This window comes from Sceloporus undulatus, chromosome 4 (genome assembly GCF_019175285.1).
Source record: "Sceloporus undulatus isolate JIND9_A2432 ecotype Alabama chromosome 4, SceUnd_v1.1, whole genome shotgun sequence".
NCBI classification, from domain to species: Eukaryota; Metazoa; Chordata; class Lepidosauria; order Squamata; family Phrynosomatidae; genus Sceloporus; species Sceloporus undulatus.
Window position 1 is genome coordinate 99,315,508 of NC_056525.1, and position 25,331 is coordinate 99,340,838.

Genomic DNA, 25,331 nt, shown 5'->3' on the forward strand with positions numbered 1-25,331 from the left:
AGCTGCATTTGCCAGGTAACAAAAGCTCCAGGGAGGACAAACAGGGTCAGAACATGTGCAGTTCAGCTAGGTTACTTCAGAGTGGTGTTTCTCCTCTTCTGTCTTATCATATCCATGTCAGCACTTCAGGCTGTGTGGAATGAATTTTAAGCTGGTAGGCTCAGGTGAATGTGATTCAATTGAGCAGTTTCATGTCTATAAAACAAACAATACATTCATGTAAACTCTGGTTTAAAAAAAAGGCCACATTTTAACTTTTGCTTTGCCCCTGTGCATTTGAAGTTGAAGTTGGTATCACTGTTGTTCTTGTTGGGCCTTTGTGAGAGAGTGTCACGAACCTTAGAAAATGCTACTAACCTGAAAGTTCTGGAGGTGGTTCCCATTCATAAATAATGAAATATACTCGCTGCCACTTTAAAGAAATCATATTAGTTCTGCTGAATGACATTGTCCATCCCAGCCTAGTGCCATAGTGGAAAAGGTGTGCAGGACTCACCATATGAGACACATTCAGAAGAATGAGTTACCATGAGAATATTATAAAGGAAATTTATCTGGATAATATCATGATGATGAAATAGCAAAAGTCTTTGTTTGAGGCAGTTTGAAGCCATTGGTTGAAGAAGGTACATTCAGTGGCTTTCAGCACATACAATTAAGCTTATTGCACAGGCCCTGGAATGGGCCTGTAGCGTTACAAAAGGGGGCGTGATGGGAACAGGAGGTGGATTAGAATGCTGTTTACTGCACAGGAGAATGCTGCCGCCAGAAGTTCCCATCGCGTTCCAGATATGTACCGGGGGGGGTGTAATTTTCCGACTTTGTACAGCGCTGTGTATAATTACAGCGCTTTAGAAATAAAGTTTAATAATAATAATAATAATAATAATAATTTTCAGGCACGGTTTAGAAGCATTCCTGAAAATAGCCCCCTCTGGGACGCATCCAGAACGTGATGGAAACTTCCGGCAGTGGCGGTGGCATTCAGCTGTGTGGTAAACAGCGTTCTATGCCACCTCCCATTCCCATCACGCCCCCTCTTGTAACGCGACAGGCCCATTCCAGGGGCCTGTGCAATAAAGCCCAATACTTTAAATTGCTAGCAATGATCTATTGAAAATGATCCTGTGTGGAGAAATTAAGCCTTTAACCTGTCATTACACACACATACGCAAACACACAAACTACAGATGTGTGTACCGTGTTTCCCCAAAAATAAGACACTGTCTTATATTTATTTTCCTCAAGAAGACACACTATGGCTTATTTTCAGGGGATGTCTCCTTTTAGGAGGGGGCAGATGAGAAGGGCTGCCCATCTTCTTTACCACTCCGCGCGGTATGCTACATAACCATACCTATCACCATGTCTTATTTTTGGGGTATGGCTTATATTGCGCAGATGCTTAGAAGTCCTGCTATGGCTTATTTTATGGGTATATCATATTTTTGGGGAAACAGGGTATTAAGCTAAATAATGATAAAAATCAGTAGAGGGAAATAAAATAATTCCTTCATATTTTCCCCTCCCCCATTAAAATTGATGTGGAAACTGTTTGTTCTAAGCATATTAATTTTCATTTGATTCCCTTGCTTTTTCTGCTTTCCATATTATGTATTCAAATCGCAAGTTGTGCAAGTTCTTGGCCATTCAGCACGAAGTTAGTATGCTTAAGGCCATTGAAAACAATAAGCGTTCATATACTACATATATTTCCATCTGTCTGTCTGTTTATTTTGAGAGCAAATCCCCACTCCAGTACCCCTAACTGGAAATTAAATGATGTTGTAAAGGGGTTGTATCTTTTCAGGTTCTTTCTCTACCATGGTGCTGCTGGTGTACATTTGTAGAGGTTAAATAATCTTGTAACAGCATATGCAAAGTAAGGTTTCTGACTGTTGCTTTTAGATAGCAAATTATAATCTTTGTTCCCTGATGCTTTCGATTATATCATATTTTACAGAGATGTGGAGGACAGTGCTCATATATCCTGTTGTCATAGTTACAAGTACTCTCTTATATTTTTAAATAGACTTTCACTTTCATCTACCATATTCAGAAGCTATACCATCTTTAACTTGCTTACTTATTTTCTCTTACTTACATATGCTTATGTATTTTTTTTCTTTTTTAATGTGTTGGTGATGAGTCCTGAAAGGCTCCATATAAAAGGAAATGCATATTTTTGTTTGTAGATTCCAGGATGTGCTGATTTTATGTGTGTGTGTGTGTGTGTGTGTGTGTGATACTTTTGTCCTTACTTTTGTCTTTAATTCCATGAGCTATCTCATGGTATTAGTAACACGATATTGGTTATGAAGTCTTAGATCATAGCTGTGGGTAATGTTTGCCGTCTGAAAATTTTGTTTTATTTATTTTTAGTTTATAAAACAATGCTTTCCATTCCCAGTATCTGACAGCATATGGTTCAAATGAAGTTGCTCAAATAGTATACAACTTTTGGATTAGAAAGCAGCAAATTAAATTAAAATTTTGATTTTCAGATTCTGTGGGCCCAGTAAACCAATCTTATCCTTGTGAACTGTAGTCAGGCTCTCAAGCTCACCTTGCCTGCAAACTGGAAAATAAAACAAAGCCAATAGCAACAAGAAATAATATAATAACAAAACCGTTATTGCAAAATTCCAGACACTCTTGCACTATCTCTAATCATAAAATTGTACACTGGTTAACTACAGGAAAAGAGATTCCATCTCAACATTAGGCAGAAGTTCCTGACAGTAAGAGTTGATTGATAGTAGAACACACTCCCTTCAAGTGTGGTAGAGTCTCCTTTGGAGCTTTTTAAACAGGCTAGATGGCCATCTGTTGGGACTGCTTTGATTGTGTATTCCTGCATGGCAGGGGGTTGAACTGGATGGACCTTGTGATCTATTCCCACTCTATGATTCTATGAAAGGAAGCTCCCCTTTCTTTCTTTTTTGTATTATTTTATACATTGCAAAGGAGTTTTGGAAAAGAGGAGCTTAGTATGAAAACGAGAAACCTCATCTCCCCAGTGCAGTGCATAGCCTTGATTAAACTGTGATTTAGGGGCAGCTGCTTACTGTATAGCTGCTGTAACTAAGTAAGACTAACAAGAAAGTACCATGAGCTGAATGGTAAAGAGCAGGGGTAGGCAACCTTTTTGAGCCGGGGGCCGGGTTGCTGTCCTTCAGACAACTGGGGGGGCGGAAGCCAAAAAATAAATCATTAAATAATTTTTTTTTTTGGGGAAAAATTAAATAAATAAATAAACCGGGACAAAAATTTCAAATGGAGGACACTTTTTTTAAAAAAAAAATGGAGGACATGCAAAAAAAATTGCTGATTTTTAAAAAAATGTTAATATAAATGCATGGTTCGGAGGCTTCTATAGACAATTGCCCCCCTTGCCCGCCTCCTCCTGATAGGCCAAAGGCCCCAAACCCTCACGTGAGAGGCCAAAGGCTTCAGCGGCAATCGGCGGCAGGACCGGGCTGGGGCCGGTCCCAAGGCCTTGCCGGGCCGCATCCGGCCTGCGGGCCGCAGGTTGCCTACCCCTGGTAAAGAGTGAAGCAATGGAACAGAGAATGGTTAAACTGTAGTTGTTACCTTTGGTAGAAGTAAATATAGCCTCCTATGGTGATTCCTAGCTTTGAGAATATCTTTGACAAGAATATGACTCAAGTAAGAGTCTTTGTAGTCTTTTAAGATCTTATGGTATAATTTTCCTTCCACCTCAAACAAACAGTAGATTGATACAGTGTGGCTCGCATCATACACGGCTTTCAGCATATGCTGAAACCTGCACGCCAGAAGACACAATGGCACATGCGCCCATGGCACAGTGTGGGCACAAGGCCCATTGTTTTCAGTGGGGCTCCACCATATGCAGGGGGGGGGGCTCCGGAATGGATCCCTGGATAAGGGAAGGGTGCACTGTATAATGCAAATAAAGCCATTACTTGCACCATGACTTGCAAAGAAGTGGAAAATAATTTTTTGTCCAATGTTAATTCTAGCAGAGGCAACAGCAGTTTGAACCTGTTTACTGTTAACGTACAGATTTCTCCCCAAGTTTTAACTGTAGTGTTTTAACTGTAAACAGTGTCAGCCAAAATCACACCAAAATGGTTTCTCTGTGTTGGTCATCTTAATTGAAATGCTATATAATATCAGAAGATCGTAAAGCCCTGCCAGCATACCTACAGTGGATCCCAAGGAAATGGGAGGCCCTCAAGAACAGGAGCAGCAGCAATGGCTCTACTCCTCCCCAAAACAGTGTGCTTGCCATATGTGAAGCCTCTTTCTTTTTCTGCTCCTTCAACTGTATTTCTGGCAAGTTACCCTGGCAAAAAGTGATTTAGCACAGCTTGAGTTGCTTCTGTATTGTAGTACAGAGGAAGAGGCAACTAAGCAAATCTCATTATTATTATTATTATTATTATTATTATTATTATTATTATTATTAACCTTTATTTATAAAGCACTGTAAATTTACACAGCGCTGTACATACAATCTTTTTAATTGGATGGTTCCCTAAAAAGACACGACACAAAAGGAGAAGGGAGTGGTGGTGGGGAAGGGGCCTGTCTAGTAAGATAATACATATAAAATACATAGCAATACAGGAAATGATTCAATAAAACAGACAACAAAAGAACATCAAATAGCAAGTGACAATTATGCAATGCCTGGGAAGGCTTCTCTGAACAGGATGGTCTTCAGCTCCGTTTTGAAGCTGGTTAAAGAAGTGATGGCTCTTGCTCGCGGGGGAAGAAGGTTCCAGGAGTGAGGGGCAGCGAGTGAAAAGGGGCGAATCTGAGATGGGGCAGAGGAAATCCTGGGCTGGGACAGGAGACCTTGACTACCAGGACGGAGGGCCCTAGTGGGAAGGTGAGGGGAAATAAGCTCTGATAAGTAAGGAGGGGCCAGTCCATGGAGGGCTTTAAATGTAGCAGGGGAAACATCACTCCTATGTTTGCTCAAGGAAGTACTGGATTTCCCCTTGCTCAAAATTCGAGAAGGTCCAACCACAAGTGGAATGAGGGTTATGCAGGTGCAATTTGCCAATTTATTGTATGTTTACTATGATTAATGACTCTGTATGCATGATAATAACAGCAACAACATAATAAAAGATGTAAATCTGTGTATTCAAAGCAAGCTAATTTTTCCGTAGCATACATCACTCTCAGTTCTCACTCTTTTCTGCAGTGATTTATTTTAAATACTGAATTGTGTTCAGTTCAGAATTTGCTTATTTCATCACACATTCTTATTGGGATCTTCATTTCTCATTAACTGTAGTAGATCTGATATCTCCTGATATACTTTTAAATGGATTTTAACAGTATTGATTGTTTCATGATATTTTAACTTTAATATGTTTCAGTTATACAAATTTTTACCTGTGTCCATTTTAATTTTTGTAAGCTACCTTGAGTATCTAGACTGGGAAAAGGGAAAATATAAATCCATGTTGTTGTTTTTGTTGTTATTGGTTATTAGTTAAAGCTCCAATTGTAAAGGTTAAGGGTTATTTCATGAATTAGACAAAGTCATAATGTTTACTGTAAAAAAAAACTAAACTCTGATCAGTCATAAATTCTGGAGGAGTTTTCCTGCACAAGAACTGTTTTTGTTGTGTTCTGACATATTGTAACATTTTTAGGTGGGCAGAAAACATCTTAGCTGTACATCTAAAAAGCATTATTCACAGTGGCTGGAAGAGTATAAACATATAAAACCATGGTGAGGGAGGGCACAGAAACATATTTAACAATCGAATGTATATAGTATGAATAAACCCAAATGCCAGGAAGCATGAAAAAAAATAGTAGATGTGTACTGAATGAGACTGGCTGGATGTTGACAATAGTTTAATCTTTATTTGCAGGCTTGTCACCAGCTGACAGAATAGTTCAGAAAATTATCACTGCTTTCTCCTACTTTTTTTTGTTTAGTCTAGAGCATCATAATTAATCAACCTGTTACTAGAAGTGGTTTAATTTCACTGGTATCTGTTTTGACAGCTGAATCTTATCTTCCTGGTGATCACACTGTGCAAAATGGTGAAGCACTCAAACACTTTGAAACCAGACTCTAGCAGGTTGGAAAACATTAAGTAAGTGCTTTGTATTCGAATCCAAGAACTGTGATTATTTTTCTGATTGTTCTAGTGGTTGAAAGCTCTTCTCCATTAGAAACACGTGGCTTTGTCTCCCAGCAACCACAGATATCAATTAAAAGCAAACAGCACCAGTCCTGCTTTCGTCACATTTGTTGCTATAATGTCACAGCTGAGGGTCAAAATTAACTTCTGCTAGGAATGACTGTCAAGAAATCGCTTTTGTGCCTTCATGGAAATTCCACAGCACTGCAATAATTTCATTTGCATTTAAAATGTAGCTCCAAATGATGCTCCTCTTTGCATGGCTGATGTTGTTCTGCTGAGTTTGTTTTGCTAAATTATTCTTGGCAGTTAGAAATTCTTAGCAGCTTCCCCGCTCATAATTCTTTCCCCTAAGAGAATTCAGTCTTATTACAATGGTTATCTTGAAGATTATCTGTTTCATGCTATTTTAAGAAATACTTATTTTTATGCTGGTATTATACATAGGTCACAGTGTTCTCTTTCTAGAAAATAGTCCAAGAGCTTAATTAATTAATAAAAATGTCACAGTGGTGGATCATGTAAAAAGCCAGAGGTGGCCAACATAAGGACATGTCTTCTTACTTTAAACCATGCTTCCTTTGCATGGATAAAGATAGGAACAGATGTCTAGTGTTGGGGTGGTTTGGATAAAGCTCTTTGGCCTTACATTACCTACCTCTACTTTAGCTCATTCTGTATAGTATTACTCCAAACTAAATTGTTATGCTGAATTAGATATAGGGGTACAGCTATTTGTTATCATAACCTTTCCTGCTCCTCTGAGATCATTGGAGCATTCAAATAAAATGTGGTTAGGACTGGGTCTTAAATTGTCATTGAACACAGAATATGGCAAGGGCAGATTTACAACAAAGCTAACAGTACAAACTAGATGTTGCTTAGATAGGTCACAGTATCAGCTTCATTGCATGTTGCATGTCAGAGAGAGAGCTAATCTTTAGCATCTCTCTCTTTTCTTCCTTTTCTTCCTCTTTCTATCTTCTCATCCACACCAGTAATTACCGTGTTTGTGATGGCTACTATAATACGGACTTACCTGGGTAAGACAGAACCCTATATTAACAAATTTAAAGCATGACTAAAACAAAATCTTTGCAAATTTGGACAAATTTAATGGATTGTCCCTGATTTTAATTAAAAACTTTGGAGATATCTAATTTTCTAAACTATTTCCAACGATTATATGCCTTTTATTATTTTCAACTGCTTGCATCTGCACTTTGAATTTTCTAATTTTGACTAATTTTTGTATAAAATTACTAAAAATGCTTTCTTATTAATTTCAATTTCAATTCTGTCTAATAATTTTGTTTCTCTTTTCTGCTTATAATGCTTTCTAGCTATGAAGATAATAAGCCATTTATCAAGTAAGATCATTAGTTAGATGTGGAATGCACTGAATAAATCCCCTTTCCCTTTTCATTCTGTGCTGTTCTCTGCAATTTCTTTTTCTCCCCTGAAACTATTCATAACAAAATATCTTTACCAGTGCAATCCTATGCATGTATACTGAGAAGTAAGCCCCACTGAGTTCAATGGGACTTACTCCCAGTTAAGTAAGTATAGGATTGTCACTTTATTTTTTGGCTAAGTCCATATATTTGTCACATTTCAGCAAGATACTCTCATTAGAGTTAGACTATCTAGTCTCAGTTTAGCAGAGTCTTGAAGCCGTAGATTATCGGCTTTTCAACTGCCATTTAACCTTTGTGTATCTGTGTTATTTGTGTATGTGTGTCAAATGCAAGCACATTTCTTAAAATATGGGTTTCCACTATTGATTAAAGTACACAATGAAATTGTAAAAGATGTACACACACATACATACATATAATGTAAGAGGCTTCTGAATCTTGGGGCACAGCTTCACAGGTCAATTAGTACTGATATTGTTTGTAGTCTTGTGTAAGAGAAGGGTCATATCTACCACTGCTGTTTCCACTGGAGACTAAAAGTACCAAATAGAATTGTTCTTACTTGAATAGATGAAAGCTTAATGCCACGTTTTGCTCTCTCTTTTTTTAACACTTGTATATGAACCTAGTAAAAATCATTATGCAGGTTTGCAATGTGTTATATTTAAAATTACCAGTGTCACTTAAATGAATTTTCTTTTTCAGGTCTTGGGCCCTAGGTGCATTTGCTCTTCTCTGTCTCCTTGGCCTAACATGGTCTTTTGGCTTGCTTTACATCAATGAGGAAACCATTGTGATGGCATACCTGTTCACAGTATTTAATGCTTTCCAAGGAATGTTTATTTTCATCTTTCATTGTGCACTCCAAAAGAAAGTGAGTTATTAATTATACACAATTTCTTTGTATATCATCCAAAATATATTACATATATCATTCTAGATAGCCTTATAACATTCGTTAATAGTGTATAGAGACACACAGTGGAATACACAAAGAAGTGTATAAAATGCACAAGCTTCAAAGCAAGATAAAAGCAAAGGGAGAATATTGAATTAAAAACAAACAAAAACTGAAAATTAATGGAGTAATGTTTCAGAAAACATATGTGATGCTCATTATGGAGCACAGAAAAAAAAAAGGAAATCACATCTGGCCATTAAAATGATGTGTTAGTATGACTCTTCCAAGTCTAAGCAGCAACAAGGAACTGTTAGCCATTGACCAATCCCTGGAGCACAACTGTATTTAATTTTTCAGATTATTAACGGAGACTTGTTCATGATGATTTGAGAAGTTTTCAGGGTTGGACTGATCAGCTTATTTCTGGTCTAAGTCATTTTTTCATGTGTTCATTCATAAATCTATTCTTTTCTAATTCTACCTGAATTAAACTAAATTTTGATTAGTACATTTAAAAATGTATGCAAAACTGTATTTCAATAGCTATTTAAATGTATATTGAATATGTTTTCTTAGTACTTTTTAAAGTACTTTTTCACAAAAGTATTCAATTTTAAAAGTATTTTATCCTAAAGTAATTATTTTTAAATGCATTTTGATACTTTTTTGAACCCAGAACCATATTGCAAATTGCAAAGAAATGTGAATTCAGATAATTGCATTCTAATCATTGGGCCTGTCAACCAAAAAACAACACATGTTCCTTCCGGCCTCATAATGTCCTATTTGGACGGCGCAGGTCAAAACTCCAGAGCCAGGATCAAGTCAGATACTGATAGACTGAACATGAATCTGATGGATCTGACCCAGTCCTAGTGTAAACAACCCATAATGCAAGTCAATGTGACTTCCAGTTTGCCAAGGAGTTTCCTGGCTACTCTGTGGAAAACCCCAGCTGTTTAAACAGCCCTCTCCCACACTCTTTACCTTTCTGTGCCATTTCCCCTACCAGGAATCCCCCCATTATCATGTCTCTCATGAAAATAGGGTGCCTGACACCCTGGGTGCAGCCAGGCACATCATTTCTGCATCACAAACAGTGCTTGGGGGCTTCTCTATAAGACCGACACTGCTGAAGAACATAGAGGGCTCCCTAGTAGCAGGTCTATTGGCTGGCACAGGGATGGGCATATAAACACCCGCCCATCCGTACCAACCCAGGTGAGCACCCAGGCCAGAATACTATGAACTCAGCCTGTACTTTCCTGACTCATCTGCTCAGGGCATTAATATGAGAAGTACAGATAGGTCAATTCACAACAGAATTTTTAAAGGGCAAGTTTCTGAAGCATCTCTAGAAGGTTTCCTCAAAAATTTGTTACCAACAAGTTGACCAAGAGTCCTGGTGGCCAATGCGATGTTATGCATAGCATTGGATTTACTCTCTGGGTTTCAAAAACAAGACAAGGTTTTAATGTAATCTGCTAAAATAATGTTCTGTTTTGTTTTAGAAAAAAAATCCCCTTTTTGTTGAATATAACTTTGTATAGTCAACCATTACAAAAAAGGTTGCTTTTAGTATAGACTTGTAGTGTAATAATAATCATTAGCCAGTATTATTGGATCAAATATTACTGTATCATGAAGTACATAAAATGAAAAGATGAATTAAAGTGAGATTGCTGTGAGAAGGAAGCTGCCCAATAAGACAACAACACAGAATTGGAGGAAAAGGCCACAACTTTATTAACAAACAGCACCAAGGATAGGGTTGGCCCAAAGCATAAGGTCTGGATCTGGAAATATCAATCAACACCCCAGTTTATTGATGTAAGGTTGCTTGGTCACGACCGAGCATAGGGGAAACAGAAATGCCCTCTCGCATATATGCAACCGGTCAGTCGCATATTGCAATAAGCCCTAGTCACTGGGAGATGTTCACTCGATGTGGCCCCCGCAATGGCCTCACCGCCTGCACTCAGTGCTCCCGGGTCCAATGGACTTCCGATCCAGTGCTACAGAGCCCTGGAAACCATGCCCACCAGATCCAGCACCTATGCTACCACCCTAAAACAAAGTTGTGACAAAAACACCCTAGCCAAGGGAGGGAGGGTGGGAGAGCTGGGCTAAAATAGGGTCGGATGGCGCGCGACACAGCCTTAAATAGGCCTGCCCACCAATAGGGTGCCTGGAAAGAGCAGAGGCACTGCCTCCCATGCCCCTACCACCAATTGGGTGCGCTCAGCCAATCATGGCCTCTTCCCTTTGGCAGTGAAAGCTGGGACATGTAGTCCCAGTACCCGGTGCAAAAGAGCCACCCTTTCTGCCCCAGTAGCTAATGGCGGGCCTTCCCGCCAGCCCAAAGGCTGCTGGGGCAAGACAAGTTTCTGCAGTTGCAGAGACTAGGGTGCCTTCCGCCCCAGTAACAACACTAGCCCAGTAAGTTTAAAACTTCCCTTCCAAGTATGAATATTTTTTTCCCAATTTCTATGCTTAAAATAAATATCAATACAAACGAGAAGTAGTAGTAAGAAATGATTGTCATTGGATGAAAAATAAGAAACAAGAATTGTTATTATTACTGATAACTCATAAACTATTTGTCACATTGCAGTTCATGTTTTATACATATTTATTAGGCTTTTTTTAAAAAAAGATTACTTTTCACACATTGAGATTTCTGGCTTACGGGAGAGTTCATCCATCTGATATCATTGGATAAAAAGCATGATGAATTGTAACATATAGGATTTTTTTTTAATTAACACTGAAATAGAATTCAGTTTTTGTATTTAAATTCAAGTTGCCATTTCAAAATTTGTTTAGACTTTACAACCCCCCTAATTTTTGTATGACCACTGATATACTGATTTTTTTTTAAATCCTCTAAATTAGAACAATAGTATGAATATCTGAACATTTCCAAAGGGGTGGAAAAGTTTAAAAATCAGATTTTTCCTAGACATGGAAGTTATAAGTTGATATTTTTTAAAAAAATATTAAAATATGAAGTCACATTATTTTTTTTAAAAAAAATCATATTAGAATTATGCATTGTTTTTCTGGTAAAGCAGTCAGTGGAAAATGGTATTAAAGTGCCAGTCAAGTGCAGAAAAGCATTAACCTAACACAAACTTATTCATACCTGAAAGAACATTCAGGTTGCCATTTAAAAGTTTCCAGTGTCTTTCATTGGATATCATTCTACTTCTATATACATTGCTAATGCAGTCTTTTTTATTCCGTTATTACTAGTTGGTCACTAAATTGAACAGAGAAATAGAATTGTGAAAGTGAAAACTATTATGTTTCCAGTCCTGACAAGATGATAGTGCTGTTACCTGAGTTTTGAACAAGCTGTAATTTTGAAATAATGACAGTGGAATGTGCAGCACTGACAGATAATGTACATTCTCAGCAGTATAGACATTAGGCAAAATCAGCCCCAGGGAGTGTTACAAAGGGGTGTGGAAACGTGTTTCTGGTCACACGTTCTCAGTTTCATGACAGAGACAGTTAAAATTTTTAAATTTATATATACATATTTCCCTGAGGCATTAGCATCATTCATTAGTATAGAGTTTTACATTTCTTTGAACTTAGCAGTACTGAACATTGAGATAAACTTTGGACCTAGAATTTCAAAGAAGCTTAGTCACAAAAAATGCGCTCTTGAAATCGGAAACCTTATTCGCATGTAAATGGGTCCAAGTTTATAACATGTAGATACATATTCAAGGCAGAAACAACCAAGAATAACTTGGGGGTTGGTAGACTGGGGATTGCTTCTATGTCATGTAGTGACAAAATGATCATAAATCTTCCTTTGCCTAAGCTACTGTAACTATGGTGTCCAGACATCTTCATTGTTTTCATTTTACACAGAAAGCCGAAAGCTTTTATTTAGTCATTATTTTAGTTGTTCATTTCATTTTTTCCATGGCTTGACATAAAATATATCCAAGGTGACAAACAACTGTAAAACCCGCAATAGTCCCATAGAAAACAAGACCATCTAAAAATCAAATAAGGATATATAAGAATAGCCAATTAAACCAGCATTAAATTTAAACACAGGCTAAAACATAGTGCAGCATGGAAAGCAAACCATCTGTATGACTCAATGATTGTTTGAATGAAAAGTTGTCATCCTGCTGAAAGAGGCTACTATCCTATTCCATCCTGGCGGAACATAAAGCTACATAACGTTACTTGAGATCTAAAGCATAACTGCTGCTGCTTCTTCCCTGGTTTTGCAACAGCCTCTGCACAATGATCTGTGGTTGAAGGGGGAGCAGAGTTGGATTAATCCCCAAATCTGGCTGTTGTTACACTGACATGAAAGAAGGAACAGCTGTTGCCCTCCAACACTTTTTTAAAATTTCTAGATTCTGGATTTGCATTGTAAATCAAAGCTAAATTTATATTTCAGTCCACTTAGAACTTTGCTTCATAGCCCATTCAAACCATTCTTGAGTATTTGATCATTTGTTAATGATCACATTACTCAGAATGGTCAGTGTATCAGTAGATGAGAAGACTAGATTCAGGGTTATTGGTGTTTCATAGCAAATTATGAATTACTTAGAAAGAAGCCACTTTTCATTTGAATAAAGTTGTATGTACAATGGACCTTCCTATCCACTGGGGTTCAGTTCTGCTGCCCCAGATGGAGAAAAACATGGATGGATGTACCCCACATTATTCAATTGGCAGCAACATGTGCACATCCACGTAAGTATTTCCGTTTGAGGTGCTGCCATTGAATAATAGGGACCATGGCAAGTTGTGATTGCTTGCCCATGGATACAATGGACCCATTGAATTACAATTTGTTTGTGTGTGTGTGAGTACATGTGCATGCATACATGTGTATCTCGCTCTGTTACTTGAGATGTTTGGGAACATGTATACCTAGCTGAAAATCTGAAGCCACACCAATTCAAATCTTATATGTTCTTACTGGAACGTAGTTTGTTTTTGTATGCCTTCAAATAATTTTCAACTTAAGGTAACCCTAATGTGAACCTATTATGGGGTTTCCTTGGCAAGATTGTTCCTTGTTCAGAGGATGTTTCCCATTTCCTTCCCCTGATGCTGAGAGTGTATGACTTGCCCAAAGTCACCCCAGTGGGTTTCATGACAGAGTGGAGATTCAGATCCTGGTTTCCAGAGTTATAGTCCAGTGCCCAAACTACGCCATACTGGCTATCCACTGAAACATATTAGCTTTTGAGAAATAATCAACAATTTAAGTAATAAGTTATGTGTTTAATTGGAAATCTAAAACTGGGGCTGTTCCAAAAGATCTTAGTGAGAGCTTTAAAACAGAGAGCACTGTTGACCCAGTCCTAAAATATGAGCAGGCCACATCAATATAGGCATTCCTTTGTTTTTGCCAAGTCATTTCTTTCAGAAGCCCATTAATGTGTGTTTCATAAACCTAATGGAAAAGGAAGCAGCAGGCAAAGGCTTCAATGAACAATCTACCCTAAACCACTTAAAAATGCCCTTGCCGTGATTCACTATTGTTGTCTGCCTCAGTTCTATGGATATTTAAAAATATATTTTTTTTAAATGAAAGCATGAAAATATATGCTTATTGAGAGTTATCATTTATGGACAGGTACGTAAAGAGTATGGCAAGTGTTTCAGACATTCATACTGCTGCGGAGGATTACCAACAGAAAGCCCACACAGTTCAGTAAAGGCATCAACCACAAGAACTAGTGCCCGTTATTCCTCTGGCACACAGGTAACAAATGTTTTGACACCAGAATTTAATGACAGCCAGCTTTTAATTAACCTTATTTATTAAAAGCCCACCAAGATGTGTTTCAGTTATATGTACTGTGTTCTCATAACAATCTTGTTGACAATCTCTTGCTTTTTATATTCTGGACCTGATTCTAAAGATTCCCTAAAATCTGGGGTTTATCTGTTAGCTGGTAGGCAGATGAGGTTAACTTCTGACTCACAGCTTCAGCCTTGTAGCCCAGATTTTAGCCCTGAAGTGTTGAATGACATGGTAATTTAAACTCATTGGAATTTAGATTGGGCAAAGAATTCAACTCCTGTCCTTGCACCACTTGTTTATGCTGAAAAAGATGATGTTCCAGCAGCATAACTCCACTGTGGCCACAAAAAGCTAGAAGTTCACATGAATTCAAAAACACCACAGTTTGTTCCTTATAACGTATGTGCTCTTTTCCAGTACTCTGGTTATGTATGACTAATGCTACACAGAGAAGGATTAGTTGCACAGACCTATGCATGTTCAGTTAAAAGCTCACCTACTTGCTAGGCCTTACTTTAAGGTAAATTTGGTAAAATTTAATGAAAACTTTAAGGTAAATTTGGTAGCATAGAATGTCCTGTAATAATTTGAGATGTGTGACAGTTACGTCCAATTTTTTCTATGTGTACAGAGCCGAATAAGAAGGATGTGGAATGACACTGTGAGAAAACAATCCGAATCTTCCTTTATCTCAGGTGATATCAATAGCACTTCAACACTTAATCAAGGTCAGTTATTGGATAATTTTCACTCTACTTCTAGTTTATTATTTTTTGAAATAATATCTGGCATATAAAAATATAGGAGAATTAGATTCCAGTAATCAAACCAAACTAAACAGATGTGGTCTTGGGTGAGTAGGATGGAGTGCTTCACACTGGAATGCAAACAGACACAGATGCTAGGAGAATAAATGTATAAAATTACCATTCAATTCTGTCTTGAACACATTTAAAACATAGTTCCTTCAACCTCCTTGCTTGGGATAGAAGCTGACATTCCTATTCATGGAAAGTGTATTTAAATAAGTCTCATCAATAATTTAACTTAAAAGCAAGAACATAATTTTAAACCTTTGCTAACCTTTGTAGTCTAAAACTGAAACAGAACTACCGGCACGGTAACATTTTAAATGCATTAGATTTCCATATGCATACTTTTTTGCCTGTGAAATCAAATTGACATCAGTTCTATACAAAAGACATCTGCCAAAAATGCCCCCCAGTATAGTTTTGATCATGTCTATAATGCACAGCATTTGTCTACCACATGACAGCCTCAGGAGGGGGGATAACATAGCTGCAGACTACATTTAAGACCTCTGATCACAGTTTCATCACTTTAACCTGGACTGTAAGGCTTCAATTCCCTTCACATAGGCCTGTTACAGACTGCCAAAATAAAGCTGCTTCGGGTCTCTTTAGAGATATGCTATTTAAATGATGCATGAGTCCTAAGAGTCCAGAGGTTGCGCCAAAGCCACACTCCATTCCTAAGCACTGGAGTGCAGCTTTGGTGCAGCTTTCGGATTCTTAGGATGCATGCATCATTTAAACAACATACCTCCAAAGAGACCTGAAGCAGCTTTATTTTGGCAGTCTGTAACAGGCCATAGATATACAAAATAATACAAAATATTACTATTTCCAGCAGAAGACTTAACCAGATTTTCTCCCCACCTTACCTGTTGGGCCTTTTTCCCCTAGAAAAAAAAAAAAGATAATGATGCACAATTTTATCTTAAAATATAAATCTGTAACCTTAAATAACAGTCATTTTGTTGAAATCTAATTTATGGGAAGAGGATAAGTAGAGGAGCCTTCCTTCAACTATAATAACAAAAAAGCTAGTGTATCAAAGTTAGTGCTGGGGTTTCCATTTACAATGCTGCCATACTAATGGCATGGATCCCAAGATCTGCTATACCACTACAACATTGCAAAAATGAGAATATAACTCTGGCCAGTGTTGCAAGTGCATTAGAGGGCGGATAGAATGCTGGATCAGTGGTTTCCAGTTTCCAAAGTACTGTAATCACAGGTAACCAGTGGGAAACTGAGTTTAAATCAATGTCTCTGTTATCTAGATTTCTACTGTGTAAAACAGAATTTCCACAAGATTTTCCCACATGGCAATAATGAGAAGAGAGCATATCTACATGTACAAAGCAAGTATTCTTAAATAAGGGTTTCATTGAATCTCCACCTCATAAGAGATTGGTGTGTGGGACCAAAATGTATATAAATACATTTCTGGCTTGAAGGCACACAACATAGGATGGGTTGTAGAGATCCTAAAGCAAGCCTATAATGGGGTTTTCTCAGCAAGATCTGTTCAGAAAAAATGTGTCATTGCCTTCCTCAGAAGCTGAGAGGGTGTTACTTGCACAGGATCACCCAGTGGGTTTCCATGGTGAAGAATGAATTTGAACCCTGGTCTCCCAGAGTTCTAATCCAACACTTAAACTACTACATCATACTGGCTGTCAGCACCATATATTGAGAGTTTTATTAACCATATCTAATTTAAACGCCCATATAATGAGATGAGATTGGTTAGGCTCAGAAATATTCATTTGCTCAAGGCTGCCTGTTGCATTGAATGACTAACAGCTTCATCATTCATTCTTGCTGGTGTATACTTTATCGTACATGACAAAAATGTAACACTTATTTTCCAATAAACATATGATATTGCAGAGAATTTCTAGTTGTCTGAAACGTCATGTGGCTTATGCTTACATGTTTTCTTGATGTAATGTGTATAGTGCTCCTGGTAGGTAATATGGACCTACCACATCTAAAAGCTTTTTACCCATATTTCTGCACAGTGCCAAGCACATGTCAAGCAACTAAACAATTTTTGTAGCAAAATTAAAATATTGCTGCAAAGTAGGAGAGTTAAAATTTTGCTTGAAAAATATCAACCTAATCATGGTCTCAGGCTCTTCCCAGTTCCACCTCTCTAGGCTGTACCATGCATTTAAATATATTTCCCTTATGGGTAATCTCTATTCCTTCTGGGAATACAACAAAAGATCTTGCTTATTTTATTTTATTTTATTTATAGCTTGCCTTTGTGCCATATAGGACGCAAAATGCCTTTACAGTGTAAGTTAAAACAAAGTAAAACTTATAAAAGATACAGATGTGAAATAGTGATGAAAATAACTAATCAGATTAAAGTTTTATTTAAAACAGTTAAAAACAGACTCAGAACATAGTGAAATAGACAGCATAAAGGCAACTTTCAGAATTTTCAGAAAAGCTTATCCAGTGAAATGTTCTCTCTACTTCTAGTGAGCCATTACTATATATGTGTGTATGTGTTTTTATTATACTGTATTTAGAATGTTCCCAGAGCTATCTCACCTGTTAGTAAGACAGAGATAATAAATGTAGGAATATAGAAGCATTGCAGTATCATAAATTAGGTTGATTGCCTGAAATTACTATGTCTTGGAAGGTTTGTAGTTTGCAGCGGTACAGTGTAGTGGAAGATTATTTGAGTTGCCCTTTCTTGTGTTTAGATTGCATCTTTAAAAAACAAATCTGTGAAAATCAAATAAATGAAACCAAACACCAAATAAGATTAACATAATCCGTCAGTAAAGCAATTCCACGAACTCCAGGACTTTTGCTACCTACAGTAATAATATTTTGAGTAGTGATAAAGGCATTAATATTTAAAATGTAATATCTGCCTCTATTGCCAGAATGAGAAGCTAATCAATTTAAATTTTGTATGTAAATTTTTAGACTGTGCTCTATCTTATTCTGGACACATAATGCAGTCAGAGAACATCCGCCTCCCCTGTTCACTGTGTCATACTTCTCAACAGAATAGCACTTTTACCTCTCTCATATATGATGCATTTCTGTGTCCACAAAGACTATAGTATGACTTTTATCTCCTCTGACAACTATTTCAATCAGAGAAACCTAAGATCAATGTGGGTTTTTAAATGCCTAAGTTTTTACAAATTATTTTGAAACTTTGTTGTCTTCTTTGACAAGTTATGCAAAAGTATGGATGCAATAGGACTTGAAACTGCAGAGATAACTGTTTGTTCTAGCTTTCAATGTGTTCATTTAAGATTACTGTAACAGAAAGCACAGACATAACTGTAAAATAATTGACTTTAAAAAATCCTCCCAGATAGCAATGCCGCATGCATCTGTTGGTTGTGAAAGAATATATGAATGATTTACCCTCCCACCGTCCCTTCAGCATGTGCTCTTTTGCATATAATAAGAGAGGCTTTCTACAGCTTGTCATCACTTACCTTGGCTGAAGATGTTGTTTTTACTTTCTGTGTTTGTAGCTAAGTTCATAGTAAATCTTGAATGTTTCCGTCAAAGATTGTCCAGTGCCTCTAATTAACACCATTTTTGATTTCTCTATTCTGGTGTCTACCCATGCTTAAGGTTACAGACATTAAGCTGTAACATCTTGAAATAGAACATTGGTCTCTGTATTTAATTGCTATTCTTGTTTTAAAAGCCATTTTGTATAAATTAGCAAATGTCCTTCTCAGCAGGTGTTTACTTTGGGGATTTGGCCAGCACCTGTGAATTACTGAAATCTAACTAACTACATTTTCATTCTTCCTTCAAATTAGTAGTTCAAATACATTCAGAAATGTTCAACTGAATTAAATTTGACAAGATATACACGACTCATGATGACATTTTTTAAAAAAAACTTTATTGGAACTGTCAGAATCAAATTAAAGAGCTGATGTCTCTCTTTCTGTTTCTTTGCTTTAGGAATGACTGGCAATTACCTACTAACAAACCCTCTTCTTCGACCGCACGGCACTAACAATCCTTATAACACATTGCTCGCTGAAACCGTTGTATGTAATGCCCCTTCAGCTCCTGTGTTTAACTCACCAGGTGTGCCCACACTTCGGGATATGTTGATTTTGCATTTGTTTCTAAACGTTATTTCACTCAGAGCCCCTTCTCCTAATTTAGTCAGAGATTTAGAATTGCCTTCAGGATTCCTGTCACTCGAGAAATACTGCTGATAATGCCAGGCTTGTAAATCTGCACTATATTATAGTGATAATGCCTTTGCCATAATAGTATTTGCCAATAATCATCCATGTTTTTAACACAGGTGGCATAAATCTTAATATACTATTACAGGACTGACACCACATGGTCTGAGAGCCCATCTTCAAGATATATATCACTTAGAGGTATCATGTCTATGTAATAAAAATTATTCAAAAGTTTGCTGAAAACAATCTGCTTATTGATCAGACAATTAAACCTGCACAGGATATCATGACATTTCGACTGTCCTGATGTGGGGAACTGCACCCAGAGTCATATTTAGAGGCAAACTATAGTATAGTGCAGCTTTATAGGTGCTTTGATTTTCCTTATGAATTTCTTCAGTTTTTGGTTACAGTTAGAAAAGCATAGTTAAGTGGGATGTTCAGCCCAATCCTAAGACTGTTTGTTATGTCAGCAGGTAAATGCTTAGGACAGGCTGTGCTGAGAGCATTTGTCTTTTAACTTGACATTGTTCAGGTATTTGATTCAGTTTCAGGGGCATTAATTTAGCACTGTAGGCAAACACATAGCATCAGGATACCAAGGCTTTATCTCTAACAAAGCTTTTGTTATACTATACTATCCAACTGCTTTTCTTAACTAGTGAGACAATTCAAAATGTAATACAGCTTTATTATAAGTGCCAGCTTTCAGTTATACTAGCCTTAAGTATAACTAAATTCTTTTGTTAAACATTTTATACTATGTTAAAAATAATCTGTTGTCACATGTCAGATTTTCTGATTATTATTTTTTTTAAAAAAAAAAAGAACCCTGAACTGCAGTTTCTATGTTCATTCTCGTGTTTTCTTACTTTCCTTATGCTTTCCTCTAGCAACCTACAGAGAGACAAGTATGGGAGTAAAACTTAACTTTGCCTATCAAATGTAAATTTTTTCAGCATGATTTTTAATGGGCACAATTAAAACATAACTAGCGGTCATGAAGTAGACTCAGCGGGCAAGTGGTTCACAATTTGCAAAGGAAATCTAACCATGCTCAAACAGTACATATGTACGCCTTTTGGGGAGAACAAACAAATATTAATAATCACTAGAGGTCTGTAGCAAGCCCTGTTGATAGCTGATCATATCCAATGCTGAAATAATTTGCTACATAAAAGCAGAGCACCGTTAAGCAAAAATGCTTAATAATTGACTTAACATTTCCACATTCTCACAGTAATCTTGCTACAGGCTATGAAACTCCAAGTGAATTACGTGCTCTTGGGCAACAAAATTTGCCTCTTTAAAACTGGTTGAAGAACATTTGAATGTGCTTAACTCTGCAGCATATCACAGAAAATTCATTTTGGATTATTAAATATGCTTCAATATCTCTTTAATAGAGAATAAAGAATGAGATTATTAGAGAGAGAGAGAGAGAGAATGCCTTCATAGGAAAATTAATACCGGCATGTGGTCCATGCGCTGATTCTCTCTTATGAATGCCATATGTTCCATATGGATAAAGCTTTTGCAAGAAAGATCTAGGAACATATATGAAATTATCCAGTTACAAAAGTTGTTTAATCAAAGCCTAGAGAGGCTTTCAAAGAATTGTTACCCTTTCAACTAATTCAATACACATGAATGGCTGGAACAACACAATGTATGCTTAGCTGCAGCTCAAAATTCCTATTATAAAGAAAAGACTCCATTGATTATCAATTCAGTCTTTTTGTTTTTATAGAAGCAACTTGAATTTTCTTGGTTAAGCTGCAGCTTTAAGTACAGAGAGAAACTTAAACAGGAAACATTCTTAGACCCATAGACAAATTTTGCTTTCTCAATATCTACTCCAAGCCTTGCATATAATGCAGCAGCCTCACAGTGGTCAGTTTCATTCCAACAACACTGCCTCATTCTTTCGTAATTTCTTTTCCAAACTTTGCTTCCAATGATAAAAGTGATTATTCTAGGATCCTACTAACAAATCATGTAACTTTCCATGATACATGCCATTCAGTTTCTTTCAAAGCTTTCTTTTTCTTCTCTGCCTCTGAAGCAATGTGATGTCTTAGTTTACATGTCTTTGTGTCTCTGGGAAAAAAAATACTATTTTTTTCTCTAGAAAAAGAGCATGTCACCATAAAATTCCAGTTATTTTTCTTTTCCTTTCCTAAACCTCTTTTCATTTTTCCAGCAGATGTATCCAATTTCTCCATTTCTCCAGCAGTTGAAAGATGTCAGCCCAAGCTGATAATCTCCTCCCATTCCATAGCTAATATTTCTTCTTCGGTTAATTTCTGTGACCCATGCTTAAAGAAATCCCTAACATTTCTGCTTTTAACTTTCATATGCCCATAATGTCTGTGGGCCTAACTCTAAATAGACCATTCAGTGCTGTCACTGTGACTGATGCAGACTGCAGGGCTGCAGGCCAACTTTGACCTTTCTGAAACCTGGGGCCATTGCTGGCAGAGAGAATATTAAATGCACCTCCCCCCTAAAAAATCTACATTCGAGTGTGGGGGGAAGCTGTTTTTGCTGACAATCTAATTTGCTGAACCCTTGCTCTGACTAAGTTGCTGAGAAGCTCAGTAATTCTTCATCATGTTACAATAAATCATTTTACTTTCTTTTATATATCAGCTACTCTTAGGCCAGATAGCCTGAGCAGACAGACATGATGTGAGTTGTCCAAAGTGAGTCATTCCACCTGCTGTCTTCCGTGTTGTTGGATGGTGCTTGTGGGCTCAGTCCCTTTTAGTGTGAAAGGTGGCTGTCTGTGCTTAACATGAAACCTCTGTACTTGTCCATTTTTTTCATTCTTTTCTTTATTCCATCTTCAGATAAAAGACACACACACACAAGAAAATGTTAGAAATGCTCTATCGAATAGTTGCTTGCAAATTATGTGGATTTATTGTTACGCATTTACCTTCTGTTTTGTATGTGACCTGGTTCCTTTTCTTTCTTTCTTTCTTTTTTAATTTAGTGTTGTTTAGGACAAATTCAGTTAATTTTATTTTTCCTGAATCATAGTGTTGTACTTAAAATATAAATGTTTATGAATTAATTGCTTTGCATTACATATGCAAGGGCATGGAGTGACTTTCCTCTCCCTTGTGGGAGGAGTTGTATAACTGGGTGCTAAATTATTGCTTTAAATCTTTTACATTTGCTGTCAAATTTCTAATTTCAATTATCATTGAAACTCCACGGAGATGCAGTGTTACTTTCTAAAATTCTCTCTCTCTTCTATAAGGTGTGTGACTCTTTACCTTTGGGAATATCCAGTCACCCTAACGTTTCTCAAGTCTTACTTCCAAGTACAACTTTGTCCTGAACTACATTAAAGATCTTTATAGAATAAGAAACTTTGCTCCAGTGTAGATAATAACCAAAAGGTGTCACTTTTCTTTTGCAGGACATTCACTGAACAATGCCAGGGATACAAGTGCCATGGATACTCTACCGCTAAATGGTAATTTCAACAACAGCTACTCTTTGCGCAATGGAGACTATAATGACAGTGTGCAAGTTGTAGACTGTGGACTAAGCCTGAATGATACCGCATTTGAAAAAATGATCATTTCAGAATTAGTGCACAACAACCTGCGAGGCAGCAACAAGAACCATAACCTAGAGCGCACATTGCCAATCAAAGCTGTGATCGGTGGGAGCAGTAGTGAAGATGATGCCATTGTAGCGGATGCTTCATCTTTAATGCACAGTGATAACCCAGGCCTGGAGTTGCACCAAAAAGAACTTGAGGCCCCTTTGATTCCTCAGCGGACTCATTCCCTTCTGTACCAGCCACAGAAGAAGGTGAAGACAGAAGGAACAGACAGCTATGTGTCCCAGCTGACAGCTGAAGTTGAAGACCACCTCCAGTCCCCAAATAGAGACTCTCTGTACACGAGCATGCCCAACCTAAGAGACTCTCCTTACCCAGAGAGCAGTCCCGACATCGAAGAAGACCTCTCTCCATCCCGGAGGAGTGAAAACGAGGACATATATTACAAAAGCATGCCAAATCTTGGAGCTGGCAATCAGCTTCAGATGTACTATCAAATCAGCAGGGGCAATAGTGATGGCTATATAATTCCCATTAACAAGGAAGGATGTATTCCAGAAGGGGACGTTAGGGAAGGACAAATGCAACTAGTGACAAGCCTTTAATAGTGTAGCAAAGGAATACTGAAGGCCACATGCAAGTATTAAACAGACTTAATTGGCCCCATGCAGGCTCCCTCATATCCGCTTGAAGTGACAATTCTGTTGTCCCTGTGGTTTCTCCTATGTAAAGGAGATGACTGGACCTTGCAGTTCTGTGAATTTTTATAAAACAAAGCTTTGTATATACACAGAGTATACTAAATGAATTATTTGTTACAAAGAAAAAAGAGATACCATCAAGGTATTTTAAGATATCTTGCTGCTGACATAAAATAGATTGTGAAATACACACACACACACACACACACACACACACACACACACACACAATGTGTTCCAGCCATTTTACTGCAGCAGTTTGTGAACTAAATTTGTAAATATGGCTGCATCATTTTTTGTAGGCCTGCATTGTATTATATACAAGACGTAGGCACTAAAATCCTGTGGGACAAATTTACTGTACCTTACTATTCCTGACAAGACTTGCAAAAGCAGGAGAGAGATTCTGCATCCGTTTGCAGTTCACTGCAAATCTTTTCCATTAGGCAAAGATTGAAAACATGTCTAACCACTAGCAATCAAGCCACAGGCCTTATTTCATATATTTCCTCAACTGTACAAAGAACTGTTCTCATGAAAAAAATGGCTAAAGAAATTATATTTTGTTCTATTGCTAGGGTAAAATAAATAAATACATTTGTGTCCAAACGGAGATATAATTGTCATTAAAATAATTTGAAAGAGTTTGAAGAAAATATTGTGAAATGCTCTTGGTTGCACATATGCTACAAGCTGTTTTTCCTTACACTTGGTTCGTAGTACAGTAATATGTTTAAAATGGAACTTCTATCCATTTTCACTCCCTTTTCACTGTAAACTGTGTTCTACTTTGACATTAGTATTTCTTTTTACGTTTTAAACTTCTTATTGCCAAAACAACATACTTTCGGGTGGGGTAGGGGATTCTCTTAGATGCCAATGAATGCCACATGCTTTGCACAAATTTGGTAAAAACAACAACCTTTTAGCAAGTTAAAAATCAGTTCCCTTATCATTCTTTAACTGGGGGGAATGGGGAGGCAGAGTGGAAAGTGAGTGCCCAAAGAAGGCCAAAATATTACTCTCAGACATACTAATGAATTAAAGGTGCCTGGCCTTTTTAAGCTAAGAGAAAGCATATAAATATTACTCTTCCATACTCCTTCTGCCTATATTTAGTAATTAATTTATTTTATGATAAAAGATCTAATTAAATGTACATTGTTTCAGAACTTTTTTTTGCTTTTCTTTTCCAATCCCTTTGTGTAAACCTGTTAATAATGAGCCCATCACTAATATCCAATGTAAAGTTTAACACCTGTTTGACAGTAAATAAATGTGAATTTTTTTCCAAATAGGTAAAATGCGCTTTCTTACCTATGAGTCATGAACTAGAATATTTGCCGTGTGAGCTGGCTAAATTCTGCTTAAGATCATTCCCTTACAGTTCTCAATTTTTATGGAAAAAGCTGGAGTAGGAGCTGCCTATATATCTCTATTGAATAGAGGTCATTGCTGCTACTTGATATTCTAGTCATAGTTACATATGATCAAGATCAGAAACATGAGCTCTGTTACAAAAGTATGCAGCAGTTTCCTCCATTTACATAACAGATTTTTAAAATTCTAATAAGAATCTGATTTATTAAAAATAAGAAAAGGTTGCAAACTGTGCAGTCATATTTCAGGCAACTGTAATTATATGGCTATAATTAGCGATAAAGATAAGCTCTTGTCACAAGGAAAAAAAAATACTTATACTGCAGCATTTATAGAAGTGCTGTGAATATTCAAGGCCTTGCAAAGATGGTAAATCACAGCAGCCTTT

The 25,331-nt window shown here is 37.1% G+C and overlaps 1 protein-coding gene across 23 annotated transcripts in view; it reads left to right on the forward strand.

Moving 5' to 3' along the window:
* The window catches only part of ADGRL2 (adhesion G protein-coupled receptor L2), a 239,601-nt gene extending 214,743 nt beyond the window's left edge, over nucleotides 1–24,858 (forward strand). For 4 of the 23 annotated variants that reach the window (XM_042461355.1, XM_042461357.1, XM_042461356.1 and 1 more), the window contains 5 exons: nucleotides 6,019–6,110; nucleotides 8,282–8,450; nucleotides 14,104–14,232; nucleotides 14,906–15,002; nucleotides 22,713–24,858. In XM_042461355.1, coding sequence (XP_042317289.1) covers nucleotides 6,019–6,110; nucleotides 8,282–8,450; nucleotides 14,104–14,232; nucleotides 14,906–15,002; nucleotides 22,713–23,467 — 1,242 coding nt within the window. In that variant the 3' untranslated portion in view covers nucleotides 23,468–24,858. Of the gene's footprint in view, nucleotides 1–6,018; nucleotides 6,111–7,156; nucleotides 7,202–7,501; nucleotides 7,529–8,281; nucleotides 8,451–14,103; nucleotides 14,233–14,905; nucleotides 15,003–16,360; nucleotides 16,442–19,043; nucleotides 19,173–19,398; nucleotides 19,481–20,175; nucleotides 20,194–21,934; nucleotides 21,988–22,712 lie in introns of all 23 variants that reach the window. The other 19 variants (XM_042461344.1, XM_042461347.1, XM_042461345.1 and 16 more) reach the window with 11 other exon arrangements.
* The last annotated feature ends 473 nt before the right edge of the window (nucleotides 24,859–25,331 follow it).